The sequence below is a fragment of the Mastigoproctus giganteus genome, chromosome 2 (assembly GCF_048544385.1).
Source record: "Mastigoproctus giganteus isolate SK-2022 chromosome 2, ASM4854438v1, whole genome shotgun sequence".
In the NCBI taxonomy this organism is placed as follows: domain Eukaryota; kingdom Metazoa; phylum Arthropoda; class Arachnida; order Uropygi; family Thelyphonidae; genus Mastigoproctus; species Mastigoproctus giganteus.
In genome coordinates, this window is record NC_143576.1 from 97,089,463 (window position 1) to 97,117,130 (window position 27,668).

At 36.6% G+C, this 27,668-nt stretch overlaps 1 protein-coding gene across 1 annotated transcript in view; it reads left to right on the forward strand.

The window, feature by feature from the left end:
- muskelin (muskelin 1) overlaps positions 1-27,668 on the forward strand; it is a 577,242-nt gene that overhangs the window by 503,695 nt on the left and 45,879 nt on the right. Inside the window, exons 19-20 of the mRNA XM_090389985.1 lie at positions 6,185-6,349; positions 25,906-25,963. Coding sequence (XP_090246111.1) covers positions 6,185-6,349; positions 25,906-25,963 — 223 coding nt within the window. The remainder of the gene's footprint in view (positions 1-6,184; positions 6,350-25,905; positions 25,964-27,668) is intronic.

A 27,668-nucleotide genomic window follows, 5' to 3' on the forward strand; every position in this document is an offset into this window, starting at 1 on the left:
TTATTAAAAAAACACATAAGATTATTTACGTTTATTTTATTTATTTCGTATGATGTGATCAATACACGAAGGAACCAGTTTTTTCTTGCTTCCTTCGTGTATCGTGGCTGGGATATCCAACCAACCGGTTGGTTCGGCACCATTGTGACATCCAGCCCGAGGCGGGAATCGAACTCGCGACCTTTGGGTTGCCAGGCAGGCACTTTACCTACCTGTCTAGCCCAGTCGGCATTATTTACGTTGTCTTCATGTGAAATAACAAGGATATCATCTAAGTATCTACCATAAAATGATAACTTGGGAATATACTAATTTAAGTGTAATTGCTCAATAGAGTTAAGATAAATTTCAGCTACTAAACCACTCAGGCTAAGTCCCATCGGAAGGCCAAAAATTTGTAAATGTCCGATTGAAAATCATTGTAATTAGTCTCTATAAGAAATCTGATTAAATGAAGTATTTCAGCTATAGGTAACTTGGTTTTATTTAGCGTTATGGCATTACCGTTAGTCAAATCCCATAGTGTGTCGAGTGAATATATTTAACATCTACATTAGTATACAATGAGACAACATCAAGGGAAAACAATTTATCATCATTATCTTAATTAAAAGATAATGATGATAAATTCATCATCAAAAGGACTTAATTGCAACCTGCCACCTACACGACTCCCGAAAAAACAAACAGTAGTTGAATTTGAATATGGTTTAAAAAATATTAAGAATAGGGAAAGCATTATCAGCTGATAAATAATGTTATCAATAATTCAAAGGATCCTAATATACCCAAACTATCAAAACAAGAAAGAATCAGATTACAAAAATTAAAGAAAAATTATAATACAAAATTTGTATTGTAATACAACGAGCAGATAAAGGGACACAGTGGTTGTCTTAAATGGGGAGGATTACGTACGTTCAGAAATTGAAAAATATCATATCCGATAATTCCACCTATCGATTGGAAAATAGAAGTACATTCGACGACCTGATAAAACAGTTCAATAATACTTTAACGCAATACAGAAGAAAAGAGTATATTACAATGGTGACACTAAAGAATCTTAAAGCAAGAACTAACAATGTTAGTTCTTGCTTTAGACTGATTGTCTCCTATAAAAATTCAGCTTTTGCATCTCTAGCATCTTATTTATATGAAATCATAAAACCGCTATGTCTTACGTTAAAATTCAGTATAAAAAATTCCGATTCACTTTTTAATGTATTAAAAAATAAAAAGTTAGATAATGATGATAAATTGTTTTCCCTTGATGTTGTCTCATTGTATACTAATATAGATGTTAAATATTCGCTCAACACATTATGGGATTTGATTAATAGTAATGCCATAATGCTAAATAAAACCAAGTTACCTATAGCTGAAATATTTCATTTAATCAGATTTCTTATAGAGTCTAATTACATTGATTTTCAATCGGACATTTATAGACAAATTTTTAGCCTTCCGATGAGACTTAGCCTGAGTGGTTTAGTAGCTGAAATTTATCTTAACTCTATTGAGCAATTACACTTAAATCCATATATTCCCAGGTTAACATTTTATGCTAGGTACTTAGATGATATCTTTGTTATTTCACATGAAGACAACGTAGATATTCTTATGTGTTCTTTTAATGATATACACACAAGACTTAAATACACTTTGGAAAAGGAAAAACCAGGTGAGAATTCTATAAATTTTCTTAACTTTACGTTAACAAGGGTCAATGATGACATACACATTAAAATATACTGTAAACCTACTAATTCCGGGAATTTTTGCATTATTTGAGCTACCACCCTTTTATGTGTAAAAGGAGTATCATTTTTAACCAATTCTCTAATGCGTATAGATATAGTTCTACACAAGAAACTCTTGATGACGAACTCAGGGAACTTACAACAAGATTTTTAAATGGGATATATACTAGGTATAATTAGGAACATTCAGCGACAGGCGAAACAAAAATCCAAATCGGTTCCGCTTAGTAAGAACACTACACATAAATATTTTATTAAAGTTCCTTATGTATAACAATGGAATGAACAGTTTATTAACATTTTTAAAAATACAGAATTCAAAATAGTTGCACAACTGACAAGTAAACTCCAGACAATATTGAGGGCAAGGAAACTAACTTCAGTCTCTAACGTGGAAAGAACCAATATAGTCTATAACATTGCTTGTGGGGAATGCAACTCCTTTGACATCAGTTCTATCCAAAATTATCTTCCGGTGCGTTTAAAACAACACCAGGCATCTGTGAGGGTGAAAAGGCAGGGGCATCTGTGAGAGTGAAAAGGCAGGTGCATCTGAACTTTCCTTTCATGTCATCCAGAACCATGTTTTTATTTTTAACGAGGCTAAAGTAATTAATACACAAAATCAATGCATGAAACTGTTAATAGTTTAAACACTTGAAATGAAACTAAACTAATTCTATAAATATGCGGAGACCATACACTATTTCAGACTCATGGGCCTTTATGAGCATGTGTGAATAGAGTGATTCACATTGGTTAACGAAGATAATCTTGTCCGACTGCACTAATTTTAAAGTATATGAGAGTGGACATTGTTTAAATTATCACTTACTTCTTGTGAGCACGGTTCATAACCAAAATACCTCATCATGTATATAGAAGTCTAGTCAAAAATATTTTAATATAGTTTGACAATTGTCTTCTGTTTCTAGTCTATCATTGCTGTTGGGGTAGATTGATGTACATTGGCTACGCTTTGCTCTTCCTTGTAGCAGTAAGTAGACAATTGGAATTGAAGACAAGATTAGTTTCATAAAAAACTGCATAATTTTACAATCTTTTAATAAGGATATTTTCGCGTCATAAACTTAGATCTTTTATTTTATATTATATATATTAACCGGATTAGTTTGATGTGAGCGTCGGGTGAAGAAATTTCCTACAAAAAGGTATGACAATATATTTTTGTAGTCTTTATTTTATTTTTTTTTTTTTTTAAATAACAGTTGCTACTGAATTTAAAATGCATTTTATTAAATAAAATTTTGCTATAAAAACATGAATGAGAAATTAAAACTGAACACATGAAAAAGCCAATAACATCAAAATGGATTTCTGTATTTTATTTGGCTTATAATGCATCACCTAAACTGTATCTGTACCTTTGATATGGCCTGGAATCAGTCTTTTCAAAATGCCATTTATTCTTTTCATGCAAGACTTTAGGTATTTCCATCGTCTTTCAACGTTGTTTGTGTGCGTTCCCAAAACCTGATCTATGAAGTGTTCCTTGTATTTCACTGTTAAATGGTCTTTATTTTCCAGTGTATGATTTCCAACAAACATTTGTAATTTTAATTTTCAACAAATGAGAAATGCAACAATATTGATTCTCATTCATACATACCGAAAAGCCACCTCTTCTTCTTCTTCTTCACTACATTGCATCCTCTGTTTTATGTGGACAGTTCTGTCTATTTCTACAGTTTTTCCAATTCCTCCCAACCGAATAAGTTCTTCTGAAAACTTCCAAGTACATATGTCCAATAATTTTTCATAAAATTTCAGTTGTATTTTTGCTAATTCCAACATGGAATGTTGTTGATGTCACCGGAGTTTGTACTGACCGAAAGTAAATCAAGTATCGTTAATTGCATTAGGGTCAGTTTGCTTTTTCGAAAGAACTATGCTTTAGAACTGATACAGTTTTGTGGCACTTTATACATGGTCAGTTATACCCCACACAGTGCCTCTTGTTTTTACTCAGTTCAAAATTTTCATTGCAATTGAAACAAATGACTCTCCTTAAAAGATTCTTTTCCATGAAAAAAACTAGACACAGTTTTTTCTTCTTTGCAAATCAACTGTAAATCAAAGAGATTCATAACACTAACAACTAAAGCACAAGAACCACAGCAACAACTAAAATACAAGAACTACACTAACACTAACAATTAATATATGTCCAGTGCAGTTAAGTTGATGGCAGAGTATGGTGAATGCATCGGCAGTGAGCTACAGACTGTTCAGTCTGTTGCGACAGGGTTTCATTTTCCTCTTCGTGGCCCTAGCCAGTTTCAGTTATTACACTCTCAAGATTGTAAAAGTATGGTACAATGTTATAATAAGCAAACATTTTTTCTTACTTTTTTTAAATTGTTTTCAGCTGTTATTTATAGTTTATTGTCACTTCTATGTGCTTTTTTTTATGCCTTGATAAATCAAATCAAGCATTGTTTCAGATGAGTCCTTAGACTACTCACCTTCCCAAGAAGAGCAGCTTAAATCTCATCTCTCTCTCATCAAAATTACTCTATTTCATATACAGTAAACCCCCGCTATTCGCGGTATCTGTATTCGCGGTTTCGCGTATTCGCGATCGCCGATTTAATATAAAATGAAACCTAAAAAATGCGGATTTTAAAGCGCCGTGAATATTTTCCGCCATAAAAAAAAAACATGGGCGTGGCTAAAATGATCTTTCCCGGTCAAAACAGCGCTCAGTGGGTGGGGGAGAGGGGTGACAAAATCGCGAGCGTGAATGTTTCTCGCTAATCCTTGTTCAGTATGTGTTATGCGCTTGTTATGGAAGGTTTCGTCGTTTGCTTTTAATTTATATGCTTATAAATTGAATAAATTTATAAATTGATATGCTTACAAAAGTAATAAATCTACCGTTTTGCAGTGTAAAACAGACTTTTTCGAGTGTGTTAACGGAAGAATGTGACTTTATTGTGGACAAGTTCTTTCTAACCCCTACAAAAATATGACTACGAATAGCAAGAGAAATGTGAAAATATCAAAGAAGGTGATGACATTATCGAATAAAATTGAGTTATTAGATAAAATTTCTAATGGTGAAAGTGTCTCCTCAGTGGCAAAACATAAAATCAATGAGTCAACGGTACGATCAATCAAAAAATCGGAAGAAAAAATCCGCCGTAGTGTCCGTGAAAACGCGCTAATTGCTTCAAATATTTGCTCTGTAACTCGTGATGTTAAATTAGAAAAAATGGAAAAAGCTTTAAATCTGTGGATAGAAGACAGAACTCAAAATAAAATTCCGTTAAATTCACTCATCATTCGTGAAAACGCAAAACTCCTTATCAACGCTTTAGAGAAACTGGTGATAGCACTGGAGGGATAAGTTTTTTAGCTAGCAAAGACGCTGGTTTGAAAGATTTCTTTGAAATTTCTAATAAATATTACATTTAATATTAAATTGTTTCTTATTTTCATTTCGATGCCATATGCTTGCATTTCACTATGTACTGTCTATGTACATAGTCATATTATGAAGGTACATATAATACATAAATAGACAAAATTTTAGACTAGTTTTTCTTATATATTTCATACTTTGGAACGGAACCCCTTTATTACTATGGGAGCCATAACTCAGTATTCGCGTTTTCGGTATTCGCGGCATTTCTCAGGAACGTAACTCCCGCGAATAGCGGGGGTTTACTGTATAGAGAAAGTGGGCTTTTGTCCTCCCCCCCCAAGTGTTCTGTGACACTTGGTAAAATGCAAGTTACTATAGCTATTGCATTATCTATGTTGCTACTGCTAAGTGGCAAAAAATATTATTTTTAAGAATAGGCTAGAGTAAAATTTGGATCATCCACATTGTGTATGGATCATGCTTCTGCAACATGATCTAAATAATTTTTGCAGATGAGCTGAGAAATGGTAATTGAAGTTTTTAATGCAAGGTACTTTATATAGGTAGCAGTAATTTCAGATTAACGTGCCAGCTGTGTGATAGTTGTGATACCATGCTGTATGATAATTGGGGTACCATGCTCAGGGTAGTGGAGAATGAAAACGATCTGTGTGTAATTTTTCAGTCTGATTAAAAATTCTCCAGTGTAGATCACATATGAGTTGGAGGAGATAATTTGAAATTGGCTTTTTTTTTTTTTTTTTTTTTACCTCAACCTGTAAATTGGCATGTAGGATGTGCTTAACCCCACCGTCTATATAGACTCATTTCACTAAAATAGCTTTCAGGAAACTTTTTTACTTGCCATAAAAAAGATCACTTACGACTAGAACACACACTTATTTTGGGTTAATGAGAAATTAATTTTTTCTTGTATTGAAATACCTAGTTGGAACACATTCCAGAAATTTGCTGTTATCATTTTTAAATTTTATTTTTATTCAAAAACTATTATTATTATTTATGTATTTAGTTGTGCCGTCCAACAAGAGAGCAGCTTCTTCGCCAATGTCGCCGTCTGATTCGCCAACATCAATTTCAGGAGATCACTCGTAAAGATCCTTTAGCTGCTTTACAATACCTACAGACAGAATTAGCAGTAACTGTAGATCACAGTGATCCTGATGAAACTAGAGAGGTGACTATTATATGTAAAAAATTGAGTTTTTCACACTTTACTTAATCAAAAATTCTTCTATATTCATTGCTCAAAACAGTTGTACAATAATGTACTGTCAGTTACAGCTCTTGTAATATCAACAGTTTTGTATTTCTATAAAAAAAATTATAACAAAAAATAGTTATATGCACAGTCCTCATAACAGATATTATTCATGTTATCGGCCACCGGTTCTCTTATTCTCCCAAATTTACCACAAGATGGTCGATTTGTAACGATTATTATTGAATAACCCTCTCTTCTCCAAATGCGATTGATCCAAACCCATAAACGAACCACCTTACTCTCCTTAGAGTAACTGAATTAAGCATGCTTAGGCAGACTTATTGCCACTTGCTGATATTCTCCAGGAGATAGGTCTTTCCTCCTGAGGAGTAGTAAAGAATCCTAGGGTCAGTTGGGTAACCTGTTTGGCTTACTATTACAGAATTCTTGTCTAGCAGTGGCAGGAGATCATACACCATACTAGGGATCCGCTTTGACAGTGTTTATGATAGTTACAATGAATACATGGTTTGTGTTTTTCTTCACTTTTTCATTTACCTTATACATACAGATATACAGTATATCATGTATCTTATTTAAGCAGAGAAAAAATTTTAAACTCTTAGTTAAGGTAGATAAATCACATCATACCACATATTTCTTATAGTATCAAATTAAAAGTAGATTTTTATATATTTTGCAAAAATAGCAAATCACAAAAAAAGATTAAAATTTTGTAGTATTGTAAAAACATTTGAAAATTGCAGAAATCGTATTCTGAAACTATAATGGGCATAATTGCATTACAATTACAACCAGTACTCTACATAAAGAAACAATCAAGTGTTGTATGGGTGGGGTCAGGACTAAATTAAGAATATGGGTGTTGCAGAAGCAATAAATACTTAATAATAATAATTTAGAGCTGTAATTGAAAGAGCCAATATGGCAAAAATTACATTACATGTCAGTTATAAATAAATTTAGGCCAGCATTTTGAATAGCACCGAAGTCAAATGTCGAAATATCACAATCAACAATATTAAACACTAACCATAACAATGTGACCAATATTTGGTGTGTGTGGTGGTGGTGGTGGTGTGTGTGGGGGGGGGGGGGGAAATAAATTAAACACAGAAACAAAGCACTTATTCACTCCCATCTGGGCAGAAGGCCCCAAGATGATAAATTTCACACAACCACGGCACCACCACAGCTGACAGATAAGCTAATCGGCATACTTTTGTAATAGATATGAATAACAGTGGTTCTTATACAGTGAGAAATTAAAACATAACAGCTAAGAGCCTTCACAGTGCAGTACCCAACTGCTATCAAAAACGGAAGTGAAATAAGGAGAAATTGCAACATGCAGAAATTTCTTTCCATTTCAGATCACTGCTACCATGTTGGTAATAGTGGATTGGTTCACTTCATATTGATGGTTTGACTGTTGACGATCCTGCTCAGATAGCTGAAAAACTGAATGAATATTTTGCATCTACATTCACACATGAGGAGTTATTCAGGGAGGAAAATGCCAGAAGTTTATCAAACTGTGACATGGTTCTTAATGATTTTGTAATAACTCAGAGCAAAGTGGAGAAGAAATTGTTGAAGTTAAACATAAGAAAGGCACCTGGGGGTTTATGGGATCTATCCAATTATATTAAAGGAGGCAGCAAAGAAACTAAGCAAGCCCTTAGCCATAATTATGAAAGCATCCTTGGACTCAGGGGAGGTCCCCACGGACTGGAGATGTGCAAATGTATCCAAAAGATGTGCAAATGTCTAGATGATCCTGCATTGCAGGATCATCTAGACAAGGCTGCAGCAATAATTCAGACACAGCATGGGTTTGTTAAGGGAAAGTCTTATCTCACAAATTTAATAGGATATTATGATGTGGTTACAATGGAACTGGATGCAAAAAATAATTTTGATATCATATATTTGGATTTCAGGAAAGCTTTTGACACTGTTGCGCATGGAAGACTACTGTACAAATTGGAGCAGAATGGTATTAAGGGTAAGTTGCTACAATGGATAAAAGGATGGTTAAGTGGGAGAAGACAGAGGGTGGTAATCAATGGGTGCTGCTCTTCATGGACTAATGTTATTAGAGTCCCACAGGGTTTGGTGTTGGGTTCACTGCTGTTTTGTATATTTATCAATGATATTGATGAAGGTATATCAGGCTTAATGTCGAAGTTTGCAGATGATACAAAGGTTGGCAGGGTTGTTAATGACAGTAATGGCAGTGTGCTACTGCAACAGGATCTAGATAATTTGGGCAGATGGCTAAGAAGTGACAACTGAAGTTTAACCTTGACAAATGCAAAGTACTTCATATGGGTAGAAGTAACCCCAGAGAAACGTACCAACTGTGTGGTACTACACTTAAGGTGATAGAAAATGAAAAAGACCTTGGAGTAATTGTGCAGTCATATCTGACTGCACAATTACTCCAAGGTCTTTTTCAGCAGTCAGATATGAAATTTTCTGAGCAATGCAGACAGGCTGCAAGGGCAGGTCAAGGGGTTTTGTCAATGATATATAGAAATTTTGCTAGCAGGGAAAAGGAGGTGATTATCCCTCTGTATAAGGCAATGGTCAGGCCACGCCTTGAGTACTGCATACAGGTCTGGAGGCCTAATTTTAGGAAGGATGTAGGTTTACTTGAGCGTGTACAGAGAAGGGCAACAAGATTGGTGAAGGGAATGAAGGGATCCTCTTACCAAGAGAGGCTGAAGTTGTGTAAATTGCAGTGGCTGGAGATTAGGCACCTGCCTGGTGATCTGATTGAGGTGTATAAGGCCTTGAATGGGTTGAGCATGCTGAATTCTGATGGGAAAATTCCACTTGTTCAGATTACGAACATAAGGGGGCACAAATTCAAATTGAAAAGGACAGATGTAGAATAGATGTGCAGAAATTTGCCTTTAATTGCTGGAACAAACGTCCATCTGTCGTTGTGGAGGTTGATGGGTTGAATAAATTTAAGGAGGAACTGGACAGGCATTTGGAGGGAATGGTGTGATTTTTTTTTTTTTTTTTTTTTTTTTGGCTGATGCTGCATAAGCTCATACACTTGCTTTCTTGCATCACATGCCACTACTACTACTACAAGTAATTACAGACCAGTTAGTTTAACTTCTGTTCCGGGTAAAATAATGGAGTCACTGGTTAAAGATGTAATGCAGGATCATCTAGACAAGACGGCAGCAATAATTCAGGGAAAGCCTTGTCTCACAAATTCGATTGGATATTATGATGCGGTTAAAAAGGAACTGGATGCAAAAAATAATTTTAATATCATATACTTGGATTTCAGGAAAGCTTTTGACACTGTTTCGCATGGAAGACTGCTATATAAATTGGAGCAGAATGGTATTAAGGGTAAGTTGCTACAGTGGATAAAAGGATGGTTGAGTGGGAGAAGACAGAGGATGGTACTCAATGGGTGTTGCTCTCCGTGGACTAATGTTATTGGCGGAATACCCCAGGGTTCGGTGTTGGGCACACTATTGTTTTTTTATATTTATCAATGATATTGATGAAGGTATATGAGGCTTAATGTCAAAGTTCGCAGATGATACAAAGGTTGGCAAGGTTGTAAATGACAGTAGGGATGATACACTACTGCAAGAGGATCTAGAAAATTTGGGCAGATGTGCTGAGAAGTGGCAACTGATGTTTTAACATTGACAAAGGGTGGTAGAAAATGAAAAAGACCTGGGAGTAATTGTGCAGATAGATATGAAGTTTTCTGAACAATGCAGACAAGCTGCAAGAGCAGGTCATGGGGTTTTGTCAATGATATGCAGGAATTTTGCTAGCGGGGAAAAGGAGGTGATTGTCCCTCTTTATAAGGAAGTTCAGGCCACGCCTTGAGTACTACGTACAGGTTTGGAGACCTCATTTTAGGATGGATGTAGATTTGCTTGAGCATCTACAGAGAAGGACAAGATTGGTGAGGGGGAATGAAGGGATCCTCTTACCAAGAGAAGCTTAAACAAAATTGATTTAGAAATTAAGATTATTAATTAAGAAGTCCAGAGCAGGACAAATTTGGTCATCTGCAGCAGCATGTTCGAGAGGCAACCAGAGAAAATAATACTCTTGATCTGGTTATCAGCAGTGATCATTCATGTATTAGGAATTTGCAGATAAAAGAACCACTAGGTGGCAGTGATCACAGTGTACTGACGTAGGATTTACTTAAAGATTTAATTACCATCAGGGGTAAAGGAAAGGGTTTTTGCTTCTGTACAGTGGGATCAACTGACGATGTTACCAACAGTAAATTCTAAGTGGGAAGCTACTAAAAGTTTCATACCTATTAAGAAATATTGTTCAAGGTTTAGGCCTAAATGGTTGTCAAATGAACTAATGAGACTCGTAACAGAGAAGAAAAATGCATGGGATCCATATAAATTATCAAGGGACTCAGAAGCCTATGGCAGATATAAGTTAATCTGTAGTCAGGTCACAAAGGAGGTTCAGCAGGCGAAGGCAGATTACGAGAAATCCTTGGCAAAAGATGCTAAGAAAAACAGCAAAGATTTCTTTACTTCTATAAACTCTAAAAGGAAGGGGATGAATCTGATTGGTCCACTTGACATCGATGGTTCGACTGTTGATGATCCTGCTCAGATAGCAAACAAACTGAATGAGTATTTTGCATCTACATTCACACATGAGGAATTATTAAGGTTTGAAAATGGCAGAAGGTTATCAAATTGCAGCAGGATACTTAATGATTTTGTAATAACTGAGAGCAAAGTGGAAGAGAAATTGTTGAAGTTAAACGTAAGAAAAGCACCTTGGGTGGATGGGATCTATCCAGTTATATTAAAGGAGGCGGCAAAGCAACTAAGCAAACCCTTAGCCATGATTGTGAGAGCATCCTTGGACTCAGGGGAGGTTCCCACGGACTGGAGATGTGCAAATGTATCCCCAATTCACAAAGAGGGATCGAAGGGTGACACGAATAATTACAGACCAGTTAGTTTAACTTATGTTCCGGGTAAAATAATGGAGTCGCTGGTTAAAGATGCATTGCAGGATCATCTAGACAAGACTGCAGCAATAATTCAGACACAGCATGGGTTTGTTAAGGGAAAGTCTTGCCTGACAAATTTGATAGGGTATTATGATGTGGTTACAAAGGAACTGGATGCAAAAAATAATTTTGATATCATATATTTGGATTTCAGGAAAGCTTTTGACACTGTTGCACGTGGAAGATTATTGTACAAATTGGAGCAGAATGGTATTAAGGGTAAGTTGCTACAATGGATAAAAGGATGGTTAAGTGGGAGAAGACAGAGGGTGGTAATCAATGGGTGCTGCTCTTCTTGGACTGATGTTAATAGTGGAGTCCCACAGGGTTCGGTGTTAGGTCCATTGTTGTTGTTTTGTATATTTATCAATGATATTGATGAAGTTATATCAGGCTTAATGTCGAAGTTTGCAGATTATACAAAGTTTGGCAGGGTTGTTAATGACAGTAATGACAGTGTGCTACTGCAACAGGATCTAGATAATTTCGGAAGATGGGCTAAGAAGTGGCAACTGAAGTTTAACCTTGACAAATGCAAAGTACTGCATATGGGTAGAAGTAACCCCAGAGAAACGTACCAACTGTGTGGTACTACACTTAAGGTGGTAGAAAATGAAAAAGACCTGGGTGTAATTGTGCAGGCAGATATGAAGTTTTCTGAGTAATGCATACAGGCTGCCAGGGCAGGTCATGGGGTTTTGTCAATGATATATAGGAATTTTGCTAGCAGGGAAAAGGAGGTGATTATCCCTCTGTATAAGGCAATGGTCAGGCCACGCCTTGAGTACTGCGTACAGGTCTGGAGGTCTCATTTTAGGAAGGATGTAGATTTACTTGAGCGTGTACAGAGAAGGGCAACAAGATTGGTGAGGGAAATGAAGGGATCCTCTTATCAAGAGAGGCTTAAGTTCTGCAAATTGCAGTGGCTGGAGACTAGGCACCTGCGCGGTGATCTGATTGAGGTGTATAAGGCCTTCAATGGGTTCAGCACGCTGAATTCTGATGGGATCCTTCCACTTGTTCAGATTACGAACCTAAGGGGGCATAAATTCCAATTACGAAAGGACAGATGTAGAATAGATGTGCGGAAATTTGCCTTTAGCCAGCGGGTGGTTAATTGCTGGAACAAACTTCCATCTGTCGTTGTGGAAGTTGATAAGTTGAATAAATTTAAGGAGGAACTGGACAGGCATTTGGAGGGAATGGTGTGATTTTTTTTTTTTTTTTTTTTTTTTTTTTTGGCTGATGCTGCATAAGCTCATACATTTGCTTTCTTGCATCACATGCCACTACTACTACTACTACTACTACTACTGTCTATTGCACAGAATTAGATCTCGCTGCTTCAACAGTGAATACTATTTTAAGAGACAGTGCTTGTATAAAAGAACATGTTAAAGGATCAATGCATTTAAGATCACAGTGATCACAAAACAGTGTTCAGGTGCTATATCGAAGATGGAAAATCAGATTCAGAAGCGAGTGCCCCTGAGTCTAATGACCATTCAAGCAAAAGCAACAAGTATTTATAAAGATATTAAGGATAAGTATGGCGAACCCCAACCCAAGTTTGTGGCAAAAAGCGGGTGGTTTAATAAGTTTAAGCATTGCACTGGTTTCCACAACGTTAAAGTTTTTCCAAAGGAAAAAATACGATGCCAGGTTTCAAGGAATCAAAAGATAGGGCCACAGTCTTGCTTGAGGCTAATGCAGCAGGAGATTGTATATTAAAACCATTGCTTGTGTACCATTCTGGAAATCCTCGTGCATTTAAGGGCATCAATAAAGCCACCCTACCCATGCATTTCCGATCGAACCAGAGAGCATGGATAACAATATCTCTCTTTGAAGATTGGTTTAAATGCTGCTTCATTCCCGAGTTTGAAAAATATTGTAAAGTCAACGACATTCCTTTCAAGATTTTGCTTCTATTAGATAATGCTCCTGGCCATCCTATGCATCTAGATAATTTCATTTCGAATGTGAGAGTCATATTTCTACCGCCAAACACGACTTAACTCATTCAAGCTATGGATTAGGGTGTTATTTTGTGTATAAAAGCATACTATTTATGCACAAAATTTGCTCAGGTGTTGTCTGCAATAGACAATGAGAAAATTTTTCATGAAGAGACTTTTGGAAATCTTGCGATATTTACCATGCCATCTTAAACATTAATAAGACCCGGGCAGAAAGTACCAAAAGTTACTTAAATGGTGCATGGAAGAAAATATGCCCATGGCATGTAAAAGGTTTTGAAGGATTTGAAAACGACGTATCATATGAAGAGGTTACAGATAAGATTTTTGTTGTTATTTGGTTTTTAGGAGCATTAGCAACTAAGGCCATATTGCTCCGGACATATGCGGTGGTCATTCCCTGACCTTTCCGCATCCTCCATATTTGGTGGTCACAGGCTTGAACCCCGGTCTAATCAAGAAGCGTGTGGTACGTCCTCCTGCCCACCTGGCTACGGAAGCGGCAGATAAGATTGTAAAGGTTGCAGAGCTACTTCAGTTGGAGGTTGATGCCAAAGACTTGGAGGAGTTAATAGACGAAGAAGAGAAGGAATTATCTAACAAAGAACTTATTGACTTGCAGGCAGCAATAGTGAAAGAAGAAAATGCTGACGAAGCTCAAGATGAACCAAATGAGGAGCTGAGATGCTTCATCACCAGAGAGATGGCAATGGCAAGGTTTGAGAAGATGGATCCTGACAGCAAACGATTCTTAAAAGTTAACAAAGGGATGAATGATATGCTTGCTTGCTACAAAAAAAAGCTATGATGAAAAGAAAAAAGTCACTGTCTAGTCATCTATTAATATGTTCTTTCGTAAGGTTGAGCGGCCGACCCTTTCTAAATCACCACAGCCCCCAACCTCCGCAGTGGTGTACTTATCAGCTGAAGACGTCAATGCTGGCAACGATGCTCGAGAGGTAAAACTTACTGATGTTATGCCTGTCTCCAATAAATAACTCTATTTACATGTTTGTCGAACATTTCTTTTTTGATTCAATCAATTCAGCGAGCACAGTTGTGAGTGCTGCTGAAGCATGGGGGAAATTCTGAGTTACGTAGCGCTCCGTGGAACGCAACCCTTACGTAACTCGGGGAGTTCCTCTAATAACATGGTCTTACAAAGTGTAGGAAAAGATAGACAATTGCTAAGAAGAATCAGAAGACTATGACTACGATGGATCAGACGCACCATGAGGCATAGAGGGATATTACTAGATGCACTGGAAGGTAAAATACCAGGAAAAAGAAAACAAGGAATACCAAGAAACACCATCATAAATACAATTCTGAAGGAAACTGAGCTTCAGAGCCATGTAGAAATGAAACACCTAGCACAAGACCCTGAGAAATGGAGACAGCTCATCAAAAGGACAAACTATTTGAAAGACTGATACACTGAAGGAAAAAGAAGAGATCCAGCTTATGAGTAACTGTGTCAAAATAGCTTACTAAGTTAGTTAAGCATGATTTACCCTTAACAATGTTGTGTCCTTCAGAATGACATCTATCTAAATGTCCCTGGATTGAACTCCTAATCATTGCCTCCAAGATTTTTCCTACCACTGAATTCATGCTAATCAGTCTGTAGTTACCAACTTCACTTTTAGAAGGGCCTTTATTGGGTTGGCAATACGCTGGCACTTCTTCAGTCGAAAGGAATCTTCCCTGAGTGCAAAGATGCCCTTGTAATTAACCTCAGTGGTTCAGTACACTCCCCCCCTCAAAACTACAGGGGATATACAACCAACTCCAGGAGCCTTACTTGCCTTTATGCTCAAAAGTTTTTCTATTAAAAAATCTATGCAGTCTTCGTATGCTCTGTTCGTAATTTTCCTCTAAATTTTATTCTCCAAAGTTTAATTTCTAGTGATTTATTTTTTAGACTTGTGTCTACATATTATGTTAATATGTTTTTCTGGGAATTATTTTATCCAAATATAGTAGTTTATTGTTTGCAAATTGAAAGATCATTTTGTAAGCTGATTTTGAAAATATTTTTTCTGAATTGCATTCCTTCAACATTTAAACAGCAACTGTTCTGACAGTTATAGCATCCTGCAACTACAAGATGCTATAACGCTCAGAAAAGTTGCTGTTTAAATTGTTATTGTGTAAACATTTGCATTATTTTTTTTAACATAATTTATCTTCAGCTTCACAAGTCCTTTTCTTGCACTTTTTTTTTTTTTCTTTTACGAAAACTGCAAACACGAGAGGTATTAGAACCTATAGTACTTAGTACTGTGCTTGGGTTGGAGGTTGAAAAGACGAAAGAAGATATTTGTGGTATTAGAACCTATATTACTTAGTACTGTGCTTGGGTTGGAGGTTGAAAAGACGAAAGAAGATATTTGTGGTATTAGAAGCTATAGTACTTAGTACTGTGCTTGGGTTGGAGGTTGAAAAGATGAAAGAAGATATTTGGACATTAGACTTGAGCTTCAATAGACTAATTTTCAGGAAATACATATGAAGGAAGGTTGTTCCAGAAAATGGCAGTTGAATGAATAAACGAGGAAGATGAAAAGTTGGTTCTGTGAGTTTGAAGTTGGACAGTAAATGGATGTTGGCTGGTGGCAGCATGTGTTCGGACTGTATTTAAAGAGAGAGCAGGAATTATAGAAGCCAATTCAGAAGAAGTGCTCATGGAAGTATCTGTAGAAAAGGCATGCAGCAGAAACAGTACGTCTATGAGACAGCAAGTGGAGAGACTCTGTTAGAGACAAGTTGTTAATTAACCTAACTGCCCTCTTCTGAATGGAATCTAGTAGCCTGAGAGAGATTTTTTGGGGGCACCACCCTAAATGTGGGAACAATATTCAATGTTAGGATGGATTTGTGATTTCTACAGAGTGAACAGCTGTTTGGAAGAAAAGTAATGCTGAGCGTGAAAGAGAAAACCAAATTTTTTAGATGCAGAGGAAGCAATATTTGTAATGTGCTTGTGCCAAGAGAGATTAGAAGTTAGGGTAATCCCCAAAAGAGATATCTCATTTTGCCTAGAAATTGGAGTGTCACCAAAGATAAGCATAGGAGCAGAAGAATCCTTTTTACGAGATATAAGAGAAGACTGAGTTTTAGAAGGATTGAAATCAACTAAGTTGTCTTTGCCCCACTGGAGAATTATCTGGAGATTGGCATTTAAGGAATTGGTAGCGGATATTCGAGAAGTTGAAGCTGATTGAGCAGGACAAGATTTCTCAAAATGGAAAGTGGAATGCAATGTGCTATCATGGGCAAAACTATGGATAGAATTTCCAGTCAATGGAAGAAGGTCATTAATATACAAGAGGAAAAGAGTGGGAGAAAGATCTGAACCTTGGGGAACACTGGCATTAGTGGGGAAGTTAGAAGACAGAGAGCCATCTACCATCACCCTCAGTGAGAGATCAGAGAGAAAACTGGATAACCAATTACAAAAAACAGTTGGCAGACCATAAGATGGAAGCTTGTTTAGAAGACCTTTATGCCAAACACAATTGAAGGCCTTTGAGATGTCAAGAGAACTGCTTCTGTTTCACCAAACTTTTCCATTGGATTGTCCAGAAATGAGTAACATGCGCCAGAATATCACCAGTGAATCGACACTGACAGAAAACGTACTGGCGATAGTTGATCAGATGGAAGGTTTCTAGGTAGTTTAAGAGGTGACGGTTAATTGATTTCTCCATTACATTAGAAAGATAGAAGTAATTGCAATGTAACGATAATTGGATGGGAGGGATTTGTCACCCTTTTTAGGAACTGGCTGGATATGTGCAAATTTCCGAGCAGAAGGAAAAACACCTTTGGAATAAGAAAGTGAAAAAAGGCAGCAAAGAACAGGACTAAGTTCAGGAGCACAGATTTTGAGAACAAGTGGAGAAATGCCATCAGGATCTGGAGCTTTCTTAGCATCAAAATTCATCAAAATCCTTCTGACATCCTTTTGACAGAAGACCACAAGAGGCATTGAATGGAGCGTGATAGGAATGGTGGGAGGTGTTTTACCAAGATCATTAATACGTGAGTTGTAAGAATAATGGGATGTTAACAGGTCAGTTTTATCCTTGGGCGAAGTGACAACAGAACCATCCGGTTTTGACAGATGTGGGAGCAGAGAAGGGCAAAAGTTGTGGCCAATAGCTTTGGCAAGAGAATCTGCTACTCGGCAAGAAGCAAGTTTTCTGCTCTTAGCCTGTTCAAAAAACTAGTTTGGACTGATTAATAACTGCTTTACAATTGTTGCGAGCTTTGGTGTAGAAAAAAAATGAAGCTGAAGAATTGGAAATAAGCCAATTACGACATGCAACGTTCTTCTCTTGAACAGCCTTAGCACATTTATTGGAAAAACAAGGTTTAGAGAAAGGACGAGATTTTAAAGGATTACATTCCTACAAGAATAATTTCACTGACGCGATCTAAGCAAACGTTTACATCAGAAGTTTTGAAACAGTAATCCGACCAAGGAAAAGAAGAAAAGAAATGTTGCAGGTAATCCCATTTTGCATTCTTGTAATGCCAAACAATAAGAGGTTGGGCATAGCCATGAGATAAAGGCTCCATTGGAGAAGAGCCAATCAAAAACTTGTGATCTGAGGTGCCTAAAGGACCACTGACTTCGACCGTGCACTTAGAAGGGTTGTTTGTGAGAAAAAGATCAAGCGTGTTGGCTGTATGGTTAGGATTGTCCGGTATTCTTGTAGGTAAATGAACAATTTGTGCAAGGTCTTTAGTAATTACAAAAGCCTCAGCATCTTGACCAGCTGGGTCAGTGTGACTAGAAAACGGAAGCCAGCTCTAATTGTGAACATTAAAATTGCCCCACTGTTAGGAAAGTTGGACTGGAGAAATTCAAGTTGCAAAGGGAGGAAGTCAAAGAGCTTAGTGATTAGTGGAGTTGGGAGAATGGTAGAGACAACAGATGAATTTGACACAGTGAGGTAGAGAGATTTTAAACTAGAGAAGATTCCAAATTACCATGTCTCTGACAGGGAATATTGGAACGGACATATGCACAAATACCACCTTTGAGGTGAAAGGAATCATACAGTGAATAATTTGGGCTACTGAGATGAGGAGTAGTTGAATCTACCGACAACTGAAAAATTGTCAGAAAAAGTACATGGGGTTTTGCAGACTGCAAGTGGAAATGGACGTCGTTGAGATTAGAATTGAGACCACATATATTTGTGAAATGAACTAGAAAGTGTTTGGGAGGTTTAGATTTTTTTGCAGATAAGCTTACTCTATTAGGTTGACAATTCATGGTGTATTCAATAGTAAAAAAGAAAGTAGGGGGGTGGACATGCTGTATGAAGTAATGAAATTTTTCGATATGGCATACACATGGTAAGAATATACCCAGATCCTTGACATAACATGGCCGTGACAATTTCCCCAACATACACACTACTCGGACTCCTTCCATTCACTCTCTGTCAGAGTAGAGGTAGCAGGATTATACACTAGCTGATCCAGAAGCCTCCTAAAGAGTTACCAATAGGTTTAGTCCAGTGTACTAACTTGCGACCGGCCTGCAAACACTGTTTTAGATTTGTACCCTCGAAATGTAAGGAAGATTGGATCTCGCCATGAAAACGAATTTCATGATAACCTCAAAGTCATCAGTCATACTGCATGATGGAAGAGATGGGGAACGGTTGATCAGAACGTAGCTCTGGAGACTAGACATGGTTCCACCATTTCAAGCCTCCAATAAGCAATGTAGTGATATTGCAGCAGTTGATGAGAGTCATCTACCACCTAGTATTGCCTGGTAACACAGAGAGATGGCATTCCTCCATGTGGTGTGGGCACCACACCTTAACCTCTGCTTATGTTGGTTATACCCATGATTACTGATATTCCCAACATCGTGAAGGTGCAAACAGAGGATTTGGCTGTCACAGACCGTCCGGACTTTGCTGAAATTGAGTCCCTTTACTTGAATGTCACCTGAATGTCAGTTCTATCAGCAATTTAGACTTCAAGGTAGCAAGTACAGCTTGTCTGGCATATCTGAGAGATTGTCTGTGACAGCCTCAAGGACCAATAATTAAAACAACACTTGTTGTGTTGTTTTAATTATTTGGTCCAGGATGGGAATGCTGGACCAAAACCATTTAAGTGCATTTAAATTCTCATTTTTTAAAAAATAATCTTTTATAACATTGTTATGTTAAATTGAGGAATTTGTTTAGTCTGCACCTTTCCTAATATGGTATTAGGTTCAAGCATACAGTTTCCTTTGTAGCAGTTACTAATTTATCTACAGTTAGGAAATATTTGTTTCTATCCTTCATTCCACATTTTTTAGGATAAAAAATAGGGTTTATATGACTTTCACCCCTCCTCCCTTTTGTTTGTGCACTGTTACATTAGGATGGCATTATTTAGACCACGTTATGCAATATGTTTTAGTTTGATAATCAATTATTTTCATAGTGCAGAGGTGGGTAACCTCCGGCCTGTGGTTGTTTTCAAAGTATTTATTGTAATTTTTATTATACTTATGGCATTAAATTGTTTTTAACATTTTCATTGCTCGACATCTAATGAATCATTCGAATTTGTGCCATATATCATGACTCAAGTAAGTAGCAGTGTTGCCAAACAGTAAGCAACCATAGTTTCTGGCAACACTGGTAAGGAGGCATAGACTTGCACACAGTCGGTAGTGGTTTCTGGACTCTCAGCTCTGCAGAATGTGATTGCAGCGCAAGTGTAACTTACATTTCAACAGCAAAGGTCAGCAAATAATCAGTGGATAAAAGTAAATAATTTGAAGAGACTTTACCATTTTATTTTTATGAAGGTATTTATTTAAACCTATCGCAAAGCATAATTGAAAATCTAAGATTATTAATGTTTTATAAAATCTTTGAAATTATTATAATTTTCGATTTAATTTTTTTTTATAATTGTACTTTTGTAATTTTATTTTGAATTTATATTTCATTTTTCTTATTAATAAAATTAATTAATGTATGAGTATGTGTAAATATTACAACATAAAACTGTTTACGAAATTTTTTTCATTATGCACAATTTTAATAATCCCAAAAATTGTAGAAACCTAAAAATAATTTCACCCACGTTTAACACACAGATATTTTATTTGGCCTGTAATTTTAAAAGGTTGCCCACCCCTGTTATAGTACATTCATTTAGTACATTTATTGTTTTCGTAATCAGTCTGTCTCTGTTATTGTTTATTTTCGGTACGAGTGTTATATGTGTATTGTTTGTTTTTATGTTGAGTACAAAAGTTGAGTATGGGGTTATCCACACGTTGGACAAGGTTTTGTAGCTCCGGCGAACGCTAAGTTTTTATTTACATTTAGCAGTTTTATTGACTTAATTTTTATATTAAATTATTTTCTATAAGTAGCTTTATAGTCCTAGTTAAGGTCTATGGCCTCAAAGTTAATAGTTAGTGTCCATAGATTTTGCAGTTCGTAACTTGCCGCCATTGTTATACAGAATAGTGTAACATATATCCCAAACTTGATAGCGTAAGGTTTAACATAAAACTAGATAGCAAAATATGTAGCACCATTTAGAAATCTGTTAGCTTAGTATAGTATTATCAATTAATCAGTAAAATTTATTAATCTTATTAAATTGTACTTAAACGGAATCATGACCCAGACTAGAGCAGTAAATCAATGACCAAAAAGTAACGGTAGTACTGTGGCTTGGAGAAGAACTGAAGGGGCCAATTCTCCAACAGATCTCAGTTTAAAAAAAATGAGTAAAATGTGAAAGGTTTGCAGACATTTCTAGAACAGGAAATGATCTAGCCAAGGAGGATGTCTTTCTATGTGCCAGGTGCAGAGACTGTGAAGAAATTAGGCACCAACTCAGAATTCTGATGGGCATCTATGAGAGTTTGAAGTGTAGTGTAGTGTAGTGTAGATGCCCTCGAAGAAATTAATATGAGCGGCCCCATCAATCTCTCAGCTGCCCAATTCAACCCCGGAGCTCACCCTTGTGCATCAGGAAACACAGCAGCAATCTCCAAGGCAGAATGCACTGATTCCACAGGAGCTAGTTATTGTCAGGGAGATAGGGAATATATTATGCAAAAAGGATAGGTAGAACAAGAACAGGATATGTCTGCCAGGGGCAAATCATCTTTTAAGGCCACAAAAGGTGATATTTTTGTACACTTTGGGACTAATGACCTTAAGAGTAAGAGATCTGCAGATTTATTTAACAAGTACAGGTCAATGTTGTGTTGCAAGTTAGGGTTAAATTTGAAAGTATCTGCAATTCTGCTCAGACATGATAGGAGGAAGTACATGATGAGAGCCTTGTCAATCAATTTGGCCCTGGAGAGATTGTGCAAGGCTCATGGGGTAGAAATTTTCTCAGCATATTCTGTGCTTGTTAACAGGAGAGATTTCTTCTACAGGGATGGGACACACTTAAATAGAAGGGGATACAAGAGTGTTTACTGATGCTATCGAGGCAGTGTTATGTGCATCGTTAACTACTAGCTTGGGGAGATTCACAGACTAAAGAATTAACAGTACCCACAGGCAGAGATGAAAGTGATTCTTGCACTGCTTCTATTAGAATGAGCAGCGGCCTGAAGAACAGGGTGCTGGGAATTTCAGGGTCTGTGGGAATCATCATGGAACAAATAAATACATAAGCTATGTTAGGGTAACTAAGAGTTAGAAAAGGATGCATGTATATTTGCATGTACACCAATGCTAGGAGTATAGTAAATAAATTCGATGAATTTGAGTGCAGATCAAGACATCAAAGGCAGATATTGTTGGGATATCGGAGACGTGGTGTTACACAGATATAAGTAGTGCAGAATTGGAATTTCGGGGAGTACAATGTGTACTGAAAGGATAGACAGGGTAGGAAGGGAGGATGGGGTTATACTGTTAGTTAAGAAACAAATAAAATCTAAGGGTGGTATGGGTGGACAGTGCAATGTTGAGTCAGTTTGGTGTGACATAAGCACTGGGAAAGGGAAAAATGAGAGTAGGAGTGTGTTATAAGCCTAATGACTCTGGTGAGTACAATGAACAATTGTGCAGAGAAATAGAGTGGGTGGGTAAATTAGGATGTTTTGTAATGGGGGGTTTCAACTTTCCAGATATTGACTGGAACTTGTGGTTTGGTCACTCATACTCTAGCAAGACTTTTGTAAATTTATTGGGGGATTATTTTCTACAGCAACTTGTTTGAGGGGCAACCAGACGGAGTAATACTCTTGTTCTGATTATCACTAGTGATTATTCATGCATTAAGAATTTGTAGATAAAGGAACTAGTAGGTGACTGTGATCACAGTGTACTGATGTGGGATTTACTTAAAAATGTAACTGCCATCAAGGCTAAAGGTTAGGGTTTTTGTTTTCGTAAAGGTGATTGCAGTGGTCTCAGACAGTTTTTAAATTCTATACAGTGGGATCAACTAATGATGTTAAAACAGTGAATTCTAAATGAGTAGCCTTCGGGAAATTAATCTTCGAAGCTACTAGGCTTTTCATACCAACTAAGAAATACAAGAAATGCTGTTCAATATTTAGACCTAAATGGAAGTCAAATCACCTAATGAGGCTTGTGGCAGAGAAGAAAAATGTGTGAGATGCATATAAATTATCAAGTGACAGAGAAGCCTAAGGCAGATATAAGCTAATCTGTAATCAATTCAGAAAGGAGGTTAGGCAAGCGAAGGCTGTTTACAAGAAATCTATGGCAAAAGGATGCAAAGAAAAACAACAAAGACTTCTTTACTTATGTAAACTCTAGAAGGAAGGGGATGAATCAGATTGGTCCACTTGATGTTGCTGGTTCAACTGTTAATGATCTTGCTCAGATAGCTGATGAACTGAATGAGTATTTTGCATCTACATTCACACACGAGGAATTCAGTAAGGAAGGGAAGGACAGAAGTTTACTAAACTGTAACAGGGAGGTAAATGATTTTGTAATAACAGAGAGCAAAGTGGAGGAGAAATTGTTGAAGTTAAACATAAAAAAGGCACCTGGGGCAGGTGGAATCTATCCAGCTACATTGAAGGAGGCAGTGAGGGAAGTAAGCCAACCCTAAGCCATAATTATGAGAGCATCCTTAGATTCAAGGGAGGTCCCCCATGGACTGGTGATGTGCAAATGTATCCCTAATTCACAAAGTGGGTTCAAAGGGTGACACAAATAATTATAGACCTGTTAGTTCAATTCTGTTCCGGGGAAAATAATAGGGTCACTAGTTAAAAAAGTGATGCAGGATCACCTAGACAAGACTGCAGTAATAGTTCAGAAACAGCATGGGTTAGTTAAGGGGAAGTCTTGTCTGATCAATTTGATTGGGTATTGAATTCTACAATGTGGTCACAAAAGAAGTGGATGCAGAAAATAATTTGATATCATATACTTGGATTTCAAGAAAGCTTTTGATACTTTTGAACATGGAAGGAAGACTGCTATACAGATTGGAGCGGTATGGCATTAGGGGCAGGTTGCTGCAGTGGATAAAGGGATGGTTGGGTGGGAGACGGTAGAGAGTGGTAATAAATGGGCACAGCTCTATGTGAACTAATTATTTGTGGAGTACTCCAGGGTTCGGTGCTGCGCCCATTGTTGTTTTGTGTATTTATCAATGATATCGATGAGGGTATATCAGGCTTAATGTCCAAGTTTGCAGATGATACAAAGGTTGGCAAGGTTGTTAATGACAGTAAAGACAGTATGCTACTGCAACAGGATCTAGAAAAGTTAGGCAGATGGGCTGAGAAGTGGCAACTGAAGCTTAACATTGACAAATGCAAAGTACTGCATATGGGTAGCAGTAACCCAAGAGAAACGTACCAACTGTGTGATACTACACTCAGCGAGGTGGAGGATGAAAAAGACCTGGAGGAAATTGGGCAGTCTAATATGAAGTTCTCTGAGCAGTGCAGACAGGCTGCCAGAGCAGGTCATGGAAGGTTGTCAATGATATATAGGAATTTTGCTAGCAGAGACAAGGAGGTACTTATCCCTTTGTATAGGGCAATGGTCAGGCCACACCTTGAATACTGCATACAGATCTGGAGGCCTCATTTAGAAAGGATGTATAGTTGCTAGAACAAGTACTGAGAATGGCAACGAGATTGGTAAGAGGAACAAAGGGTGCTCTTACCAAGAGAGGCTTGAGTTCTGCAAGTTGCAGCATCTGGAGGCTAGACACCTGCAAGGTGATATGGATATGATTGAGGTGTATAAGGCCTTAAATGGTTTGAGCTGGCTCAATGCTGATGGGATACTTCCGCTTGCTCAGATTAAGAACCTGGGGAGGCATAGATTGAGATTAAGGAAGACTGTTGTAGAATAGATGTGCAGAAGTTTGCCTTTAGGCAGCGGGTATCTGATTGCTGGAACAGACTTCCATCTGTTGATTTGAAAGTTGATAGCTTAAATAAACTTAAAGCTGATCTAGACAATCATTTGGAGTTATCGGATCCGTGATATGTGAAGGGTTTTTTTTTTTGGCTAATGCTATATAACCTTGCTTTCTTGTCATATGCCTCAACTAATGCTTATATCCAGTGGATATTTTAAGGATCATACGCCAGATGGCATTGCTTGACCATTGCAGGGATGTAGTTCTATACCTTTTCATTGTTATTTTTCAAGTTGACCTTGATTCAATTGCATGTGACCATTAAATATGATAATAATACTCCTGTCTATTAACTAATAGTTCCTCTGTCGTATTGTGGTCATGCTGAGTATAAACATTAATTAGCATTTGTGTTATTTTACCTTTGTTCTGAATACAGAGTGTGTTCCATAGTGGGATCTGTGATGCAATCACAAAAGAGTACAACATAACTTTAAGTAGTCCTTTATTTCTCTACACTTATGACTTGTTTCATATTTTTATTTAGTATGTCACAGCTGCAGATGGAAATTTCAAGATATTTATAACTTGTAGTTCTCTTTTGGCATTGTCTCTAATGATATCAAAGTTACGTTTCTGATCTATCCATATCTTTGCTAATGTTAATGAAAGACATTATTGAAACGTAAGGTATATACTAAAGCGTGTTTTCTTGTGTATCCTGTATATTTGAAACAAGTTCAATATTTCATTTATATAATGTTTTTGTATTTGATGTAATTTTAATCTTTTGAACCTAATTGATGCTATATAATATTTATTTAGGGGAAATGTGGTAAGAATTTTTTATCCATATTTTATCCCTGTTCTTTCTGTGCATATCTATAGATATGCACTGTTTTTCTACAAGTTTGTTACATTTTAATCATAAGGATGGTAGAAGTAATGCATAATCCATATTGCAGTTTATTTACAAGTTACCTAATCTTATATGATCTCTTGAAAGTTATATTAATTTCATTAAAATTGTTTAAACATTGTTATTTTATTTATATTAAATGAAGTGTGATAAAATTTCATTTGTGTACTTTTTTTCTATTATCTGTTTTTAGTTCCAATTGCTGGCTTCTAAGTTATTTAAACAAGCTGAACAAGAGGAATATGAGGAAAGTAAGAAGAATGTATAATATTTGTAATTTTTCTTAGTGTTCACTTTCCCTGCTGTTTATCTGCCTTTAATTTTAAGATATATTTATGCCATGATTACCCTCATATTTAATTTTTCAGAAGTTGTTTTATGATTTAGTTTTCTATAATAAAGTACAGTAAACTCCCGCTATTCGCAGTATATGTATTCGCGGTTTCGCGTATTCACGATCGCTGATTTAATATAAAATGAAACCTAAAAAAATGTGAATTTTAAAGCGCCGTGAATATTTTCCACCATAAAAAAAATTGGGCGTGGCTAAAATTATCTTTCCCAGTCAAAACAGCACTCAGTGGGTGGGGGGAGAGGGGTGACAAAATTGCGAGCGTGGATGTTTCTCGCTAATCCTTGTTCAGTATGTGTTATGCGCTTGTCATGGAAGGTTTCGTCGTTTGCTTTTAATTTATATGCTTATAAATTGAATAAATTTATAAATTGATATGCTTACAAAAGTAATAAATCTACCGTTTTGCAGTGTAAAACAGACTTTTTTGAGTGTGTTAACGGAAGAAAGTGACTTTATTTGGACAAGTTCTTTCTAACCCATACAAAAATATGGCTACGAATAACAAGGGAATGTGAAATGTGAAAATATCAAAGAAGGTGATGACATTAGTGAATAAAATTGAGTTATTAGACAAAATTTCTAATGGTGAAAGTGTCTCCTCAGTGGCAAAACATTATAAAATCAATAAGTCAACGGTACGATCAATCAAAAAATCGGAAGAAAAAATCCGCCGTAGTGTCCGTGAAAACGCGCTAATTGCTTAAAAATTTTTTTTATTTTCATTTCGATGCCATATGCTTTTATTCACTATGTACTGTTTATGTACATAGTCATATTATGAAGGTACATATACACACATAGACAAAATTCTAGACTAGTTTTTCTTATATATTTCATACTTTGGAACGGAACCCCTTTATTACTATGGGAGCCATAACTCACTATTCGCGTTTTCGGTATTCGCGACATTTCTCAGGAACATAACCCCCGCGAAAAGCGGGAGTTTACTGTATTTTCATTATTTCCATTATAACGAATTGCTTTTATAACAGTATGCGCAGTAAATTTCTTACTTATGGAAATGTTACAAAAAAGCTTTTGCATTAGAAATTAAATAGAAGAGTTGTTATATGTTGCATTTTTAAAAAAAAAATCACATGTTAATGATTCTGACAGCTTGTTTGTGTCATCATTACTTAAAAAAGCTGACGTTTTCTTTGAAACTATATATGTGGATTCTTAGTAATTCTCCACTAACCATAATGAAGATTAATATTTACTGAAACTCAAAAATAAACTCCCTCCTTGAATGTAAAAGTGGTTAGATAAAACTGTTAAAATATTCTAATTTCAAGTACAAAAATGAAAATTCCACTGTACAAGGTAATTTTGTAAGAGTGCATTTGAAATTCTGTGTGTGGCGGTGGAGATGTCATCTGAAAAAAAAGACTGAGATTCTTAAAAGGATCCAAAGTTGGGTAATCACGTGGTGAGATTGGCAAAAGGGTGACTGTATGAAGATATACTTCAGTTATGTGGGCTACAGAGCTTGGCAACCAGGCACCTTAGAGGGGGCCTGATTGAAGTTTATAAAGCTCTGAAAGGGATTGATAAAATGAATAAAGGAAGAATTTTTGCTTTTATTAAGAATTCCAGAGCTG